This window comes from Colobus angolensis, unplaced genomic scaffold, assembly GCF_000951035.1.
Source record: "Colobus angolensis palliatus isolate OR3802 unplaced genomic scaffold, Cang.pa_1.0 Scaffold115, whole genome shotgun sequence".
NCBI lineage: Eukaryota > Metazoa > Chordata > Mammalia > Primates > Cercopithecidae > Colobus > Colobus angolensis.
Genome location: NW_012112586.1, coordinates 4,497,984 through 4,505,776, shown reverse-complemented (window position 1 = coordinate 4,505,776; position 7,793 = coordinate 4,497,984). Strand labels below are relative to the sequence as shown.

The window sequence follows — 7,793 nt, the reverse complement described above, 5'->3', positions numbered from 1 at the left end:
TATATTTATACTATTATATATATAAACATGGACTCATGGATATTTATTTTATTTTCCTTTACAGGTTATCTGTTACTATTTTTGTTTATTTGGTTGCTCAAATTGTCCCAGATTTGCCCATGGGAGATGCTTTGAGCTGATGCCTGAGTTCTTTTGACATGCTCTCATCATTCATTATTTTCTGAGCACTTTTCTACTTTCTGGTATCATAAAATGTTCCTGATTCATCTCCTGTCTACCGTGTCCTACTTCTGGAAATGGCTATTTCTCAAAGGAGTCCTTGGTCCTTTATAATTTTTTTGTCTTTTTAGAGAATACTATTTAGAAACTAAGCTCTGTGCTTATTGCTTACTCAGTGTCATTCCTTGTAAGCCCTCTTAGAGATTGGAAATGTATGTATCTATATATGCACATATACGGCTATATGTATTTTTATTTCATCACTAGAAATATGGTTCTCATTATTTGACATAGGTATGAAGCTTAGGGTTTGTGTTAGGCATCCAAATGGAGGTAAGAAGTAGGTAGAAGTCTGGGCAAGTTAGGGGAGGGGTGGGGAGTTTGTTGGTCAATATACAGATGCTATTTTTTGTTTTTTGAGATGGAGTCTCGCTCTGTCACCCAGGCTGGAGTGCAATGGCATGATCTTTTTTTTTTTTTTGAGACGGAGTCTCGCTCTGCCGCCCAGGCTGGAGTGCAGTGGCCGGATCTCAGCTGACTGCAAGCTCCGCCTCCTGGGTTTACGCCATTCTCCTGCCTCAGCCTCCCGAGTAGCTGGGACTACAGGCGCCCGCCACGTCGCCCGGCTAGTTTTTTGTATTTTTTAGTAAGAGACGGGGTTTCACCGGGTTAGCCAGGATGGTCTCGATCTCCTGACCTCGTGATCCGCCCGTCTCGGCCTCCCAAAGTGCTGGGATTACAGGCTTGAGCCACCGCGCCCGGCCAATGGCATGATCTTGACTCACCACAACCTCCGCCTCCCACGTTCAAGCTATTCTCCTGCCTCAGCCTTCTGAGTAGCTGGGATTACGGGCATGCACCACCACACCAGGCTAATGTTGTAATTTTAATAGCGACGGGGTTTCTCCATGTTGGTCAGACTGGTCTCGAACTCCCGACCTCAGGTGATCCACCCGCCTTGGCCTCCCAAAGTGCTGAGATTACAGGCATGAGCCACCGCATCCAGCCTTACAGATGCTATTGAAAACTGAAAACTGGTGAGATCACCAAGGGAGTAAGTACAGACAGAGAAGAGAAGCCCAAGAACGGAGTCTTGGAGCAGCCCAGTTTTGAGAGGTCAGAGAGAGGAATTAGTGAGACTGAGACTGAGTGGCCAGAAAGATGAAATGGAATGGTTTGGTGGAAAGCAATGAAGAAGAATCCAAGGAGGAAGGAGAGAGCGTATGTGTCTGTTGCTATTGATAGGTCAAGTAAGATGAAGACTGAGGACGGAACCGTTTAGCTTTACCAACATGGAGGTCATTAGTGACCTTGAGCGCAATTTCAATGGTGCAGTCAGGGGAGTTGCCTGGAGTGGTTTAAATGAGAAGAGAGACATTGGAGGGGTCGAGTCAAGGTATCATTTGGGGCTTTTCTTGTCGAGGAGAAAAGAGAAAAAGGGCAATAATTGAAGCAGGGACTGTGGGATTAAGACAGTCGTTTTTAAGATAAGAGAAATAATAGCATTTTTATAATGAGTAGAGGGGAAAATAATGATGTGGGAGAAAGATAGGAGGATATATATTATTATCTACAGGAAGTCTTGAAAGATTGAAAGTCCTGACTTTATAAAATGTTTTGTTAAGAATTTTCTTTTTAACTAAAAAAAGTCTGTCCCAATGCAATGTAGACAGTTTGGAAAGTAATGCCGGGCGCGGTGGCTCAAGCCTGTAATCCCAGCACTTTGGGAGGCCGAGGCGGGCAGACCACGAGGTCAGGAGATCGAGACCATCCTGGCTAACACGGTGAAACCCCGTCTCTACTAAAAATACAAAAAATTAGCCAGGTGTGGTGGCAGGCACTGTAGTCCCAGCTACTCTGGAGGCTGAGGCAGGAGAATCGCTTGAACTCGGGAGGCAGAGGTTGCAGTGAGCCAAGATTGTGCCACTGCATTCCAGCCTGGGCTACACAGCGCGATTCCGTTTCCAAAAAAAAAGGAAAGTTTGGAAAGTACTGAAGAAGCCAGGGAAAAGCAAATTACCTAATTCTTTTTGTACTTTATGTGTACTTTAACCATGACTAGCTTTTTGGTAGGTGATCTTTTAATTACTTTTATTTGTATGATTGTGACTATATTTTCATTGTTATTATTTTTGAAAATTTGGGCTGAATGACACATACTATATATATATATATGTGTATATATATGTATATGTGTGTATATATGTGTGTGTGTATATATATATATATATTTTTTTGAGACAGAGTCTTGCTCTGTCGCCAGACTGGAGTGCAGTGGCGCGATCTTGGCTCACTGCAACCTCTGCCTCCCGGGTTCAAGCGATCCCCCTGCCTCAGCCTCCTGAATAGCTAGGATTACAGGCATGCACCACCACACCCAGCTACATTTTTGATAATTTTAAGGTTCCAAACATGGTTTGAATGGCTGCATAGAATTCTATCATAAATTCTGTAACCGATTCTTTGAGATGGGGCATTTATATCTTCGTTAGACACAACACCACAGGGAACAACCTGTGTCTGTCTTTGTGTAGTTGTCTGATTTTATCTTTAGGTTGAATTCATGGAGGTAGAATTGCAAGGTCTAACGATATGAACATGTGAATATATTGATGCAGTTTCTCAAATTTCTCTTCAGAAAGAATATTTGCATTTTAATTCACCAAGTGGATATATGTTTTCGTTTTCTCACCTTTGTCAACATTGGGCATTTTTATTTTTAAAACTGCCAACCTTATATGTGATGCAATTCTTTCCTATTGTTCTAATTAGATTTAATTTGTTATTAGAGAAATTTTACTTTTCCTCACATTTTATGGTCCCTTGTATTTGCTCTCCTGTGAATGTCCCATTTTTCCCATCCTTTTTTTTCCCTTGGGATGTTTGGCTTCCTTGTTAATTTTGAAGAGCTCCCGCCCAAGGATAGTATTCTTCTCTTCTCCATGTCAGTTGCACATATTTCTTCCACATTAATTTGTGGTATTTCAGTAGTCTTTTAATTTTAATATAATTGAAGCTTTTTTATCTTTAGATTTAATTTCATAATTTTTTCTTTCTCCTTTTCATACCCTGCCTGTGGTATCCAATAATGTCATACCTTTTAATACTCAGAAAACCTTTCCCGGGCTGAGGCCAGTTGCTTGGTCACTTGTATCATTCCAGATTCCTCTTGTCGTCTTAACTTTTTTTCACTTAGCTTCTGAACCACCTTTTTAGATATGTGATATAAGGTAGGAAACTAACTTTTTCCATGTACTGAACCACTTCTCTGGCTTTGTGCTATGTCAAATTCTTTTTTTTTTTGTTTGTTTGAGACGGAGTCTGGCTCTGTTGCCCAGGCTGGAGTGCAGTGGCGCGATCTCAGCTCACTGCAAGTTCTGCCTCCCAGGTTCACGCAATCCTCCTGCCTCAGCCTCCTGAGTAGCTGGGACTACAGGCTCATGCCACCATGCCTGGCTAATTTTTTGCATTTTTAGTAGAGACGGGGTTTCACCGTGTTAGCCAGGATGGTCTCGATCTTCTGACCTTGTGATCCACCTGCCTTGGCCTCCCAAAGTGCTGGGATTACAGGCGTGAGCCACCGCGCCCAGCCTATGCTATGTCAAATTCTTAAATGTATTTGAATCTGTTTCTGGCCTTGTATTTGGTTTTGATCTTTCTATCTTTTTCTTCACTGCCAACACTGTTTTAATTATTATATTTTTAATATATTTTGATATCTGTTAATACAAGTCTCATTTTTGAATTCTTCTTCTTCTTCCTCTTCTTCCTCCTCGTCCTCCTCCTTCTTTTTCCTTCTTCCTTCTTCCTTTCTTCTTTCTTCTTTCTTCTTTCTGCTTCCTCTGTCACCCAAGCTGGAGTGCAGTGGTCCAATCATGGCTCACTGCAGCCTTGACATCCCAGGCTCAAGTGATCCTCCTGCCTCAGCCTCCCGAGTAGCTGGGACTACAGTGTGCTCAACCATGTCTGGCTAATTATAAAAACTTTTTGCCTGTAGAGATGGGGGTCTCCCTGTGTTACCCAGGCTGGTCTTGAATACCTGGGCTCAAGTGATCTTCCTGCCTCAGCCTCCCAAAGTATTGGGATTATAAGTGTGAGGCACTGCGCCTGGCCTGAATTCTTCTTTATCAAAGTATTCTGATTGTTTGTCACCCAATTATATGTATAGGCAAACTTTAAAATTATTTTGTCGAATTTCAATGGAAGTTCACTTGTGGATTTTGTCTGAATTATTGATTTTGTCATGTAATTTGGTAACAATGGACGTTTCGGTAGTATTGGCGCTTCCCATCTAAGAATAGGCTCCACATTTCCATGGAAAAGTATCTGTTAATACTCCCGCACTTCATGGCAAACATAAAGTTAATAAATAGATTACCTTTATATTCTTAATTTTGAGGGCCCTTGTGCATTTCCTAAAGAAGCAATTGAAAGGAGGGAGATGATAACATTGAGCAGCCATGTGCACTCAGTAAATTGTGATTGTGTCCCCGTAGTCTTCCCTTGGCAGAGTTAGTGGAGTGGACAGGCTGCCCTTGAATGTTCAGGGTGGATTAACCAAGCAAGTTCCTTGCTTCTCTCCTGCATCTTGATTTCTTGCTTTTGATTTTATCCCTGCCTCTCTGAACTTGCGTGGAAGGAAGAGAAAAAAACAGGAAGTTTTAAGCTTCGTTTGGTTTACTTCTTGCATATACAACTTTTTTTGATGTGAGTTGAGATTAAACCTAATGGGCAATGACCACAAGCAATAAAGATTGATTGCATTTTAAATTTAGTGTCTTGCCTTGTCTCTCATAATTTGTTCCAAAGAGCTGTTTCATAGTTCTTTTAATTGAATTCTGGCCTAATTGTTTCTATTATTTTTGTTCATTTACTAGATTTGCTGTCGCTTTCACAGAGTCAATGAAGGAAATGGCACAAGCGCAGTGGGTATGTGTTTATCTGGTGTTGTTATTTTGGTTGTGCTGATGAAATTGCAGAATTCGAGAACTGAAAGGCAGCCTTACTGAGCTAATAGTGTTCCCATGGATGGTGCCTGTTGTGGCCACAATAGTGTGTTGTTTACCATAGACTGATTTTGTGTGTGTAGATGCACCTAAAATGTCCCTGATATTTTTTGATGTTGTTATTGAACAACAAAAATAGCCCAGTAATGTGTTGTCTGTGTTTCTTTGTTGTTGTTGTTGTTTTGTTTTGGTTTTTTTTTTTTGAGATGGAGTCTCACCTTGTCACCCAGGCTGGAATGCAATGGCACGATCTCAGCTCACTGCAACCTCCACCTCCCGGGTTCAAGCAATTCTCCTGCCTCAGCCTCCTGAGTAGCTGGGATTACAGGTGTGCACCACCACGCCCAGCTAATTTTTTTGTATTTTTAGTAGAGATGGGGTTTCACCACGTTGGTCAGGCTGGTTTCGAACTACTGACCTCAAATGATCTGCCCCCCCTCAGCCTCCCAAAGTGCTGGGATCACAGGCATGAGCCACCGAACCTGGCCCTGTTTTCTTCTGTGTTCTCAGATTGGGTGATTTATCAGCTGCAGCGTAAATGTTGCGGCAACCTTGTATACATGAGAGTAACCATCGCTTAGGCGACAGAGGTAGTTTCCTGGGTTGGACCATTTATTTAAAGAGCTTTAAACAGACAAGAGTTTGTAGATCCATAAGTTAATTCATTTATTGACTTTTTATTCATGATGACTCAGAGGGCAGGTATATGAGCTGGTGGGAGCCTAACTGAATTCTCAGTAAGGAGCTATGTGAACGCACCGTACAGCTGGTGCCTGCAAAACTAAAGAAAAAAGCCAAAGGTCAGTTTCCCTTTGGTGGGCGAGGTTGCTGTCTCTGGCGGTGGGAACTGCGCTGAGCCTGCTCCACCAGTGCTGTTAGGGCTTGTGCTGCGCCAGTTCATCCACTGTGCACTGTGTGTATGCCCGGATCATTTGCAGGCTGTGCCCTTTCTTTATGGAATTGCAATTTGCAAAATGGTGGTACTTGGGAACTGCTGCACTGGGACAAGGGCAGAACCCAGTCATCTGTGGTCTCTTCCGAAAGCTCAGGATGCTAGACATCTGTGAATGAAGTTGCACACGCCCCTGACTCCGCATAGTCTTACTCTTTATGTCAGACTTTTCCCAGGCAGAGCATGGAGATTTTATTTCCTAGTGCAAATTGATGACTTGTCAATCTCAGTGTTAGAAAACCCAACAGGCGGCTGGGCGCGGTGGCTCAAGCCTGTAATCCCAGCACTTTGGGAGGCCGAGATGGGCGGATCACGAGGTCAGGAGATCGAGACCATCCTGGCTAACACAGTGAAACCCCGTCTCTACTAAAAATACAAAAAACCTAGCCGGGCGAGGTGGCGGGCGCCTGTAGTCCCAGCTACTCGGGAGGCTGAGGCAGGAGAATGGCGTAAACCCGGGAGGCGGAGCTTGCAGTGAGCTGAGATCCGGCCACTGTGCTCCAGCCTGGGCGACAGAGCAAGACTCCGTCTCAAAAAAAAAAAAAAAGAAAACCCAACAGGCATCCTGGTTTCCAGTTTTATTGTAGTACTTTTTTTTTTTTTTTTTTTTTTGGAGATAGAGTCTCACGCTGTCACCCAGGCTAGAGTGCAACGGTGCTATCTCAGTTCACTGCAGCCTCTGCCCCCCAGGTCCAAGCTATTCTCCTGCCTCAGCCTCCTGAGTGACTGGGACGACAGGCATGCACCACCACATCAGGCTAATTTTTGTATTTTTAGTAGAGACACGGTTTCACCATGTAGGCCAGGCTGGTCTCAAATGCCTGACCTCAAGTGATCCACCCACCTCAGCCTCCCAAAGTGTTGGGGCTACAGGCGTGAGCCACTGCACCCGGCCTATCTGTTGGACTATCTGTCTGGCTTCTTAAGGTAGTTTTCAAACCAGTGGTTACCAAAATGGGGTCCCTGGACCTCTGAGGTTCCCCGGGACTCTTTCAGGGCCTCCACCAAGTCAAGCCTTTTCTAAATAATAATGCGAAGCCTTTTCTTTTGGCGTTTCTCATGGTGTAAAACGCCATGATGAGTAAAAGTGCTGCTACCTTAATACTAATAAAGGCAGGAGGCCCATCTGTGCTAATATTCACTGATTAGTCACCGCCACCCACTTAAGCCAATTTCACTTAAAAATGTCCTTGATGAAAAAATACAAATTATTAGCTTTTCAAATATTAACCTTTGAATACATGTTGTTATTGTTTTTTTAGTAGAGATGGGGTTTTGCCTTCTTGGCCAAGCTGGTCTTGAACTCCTGACCTCAAGTGATCTGCCCTCCTCGGCCTCCCAAAGTGCTGGGATTACAGGCGTGAGCCACCGCACCTGACCTTTTCTCTCTCCTTTTTTTTTTTTTCCTGAGATGGAGTCTCACTCTGTTGCCCAGGCTGGAGTGCAGTGGTGCGACCTCCACCTCCCGGGTTCAAGTTATCCTTCTGCCTCAGCCTCCCGAGTAGCTGGGATTACAGGTGCCCACCACCACGCCTAGCTAATTTTTGTATTTTTAGTAGAGACGGGGTTTCTCCATGTTGGTCAGACTGGTCTCGAACTCCCGACCTCAGGTGATCCACCCGCCTTGGCCTCCCAAAGTGCTGAGATTACAGGCA

General features: G+C 43.9%; 1 protein-coding gene across 1 annotated transcript in view; it reads left to right on the top strand.

Moving 5' to 3' along the window:
• GLT1D1 (glycosyltransferase 1 domain containing 1) overlaps positions 1–7,793 on the top strand; it is a 106,693-nt gene that overhangs the window by 18,182 nt on the left and 80,718 nt on the right. Inside the window, exon 3 of the mRNA XM_011961258.1 lies at positions 5,058–5,109. Coding sequence (XP_011816648.1) covers positions 5,058–5,109 — 52 coding nt within the window. The remainder of the gene's footprint in view (positions 1–5,057; positions 5,110–7,793) is intronic.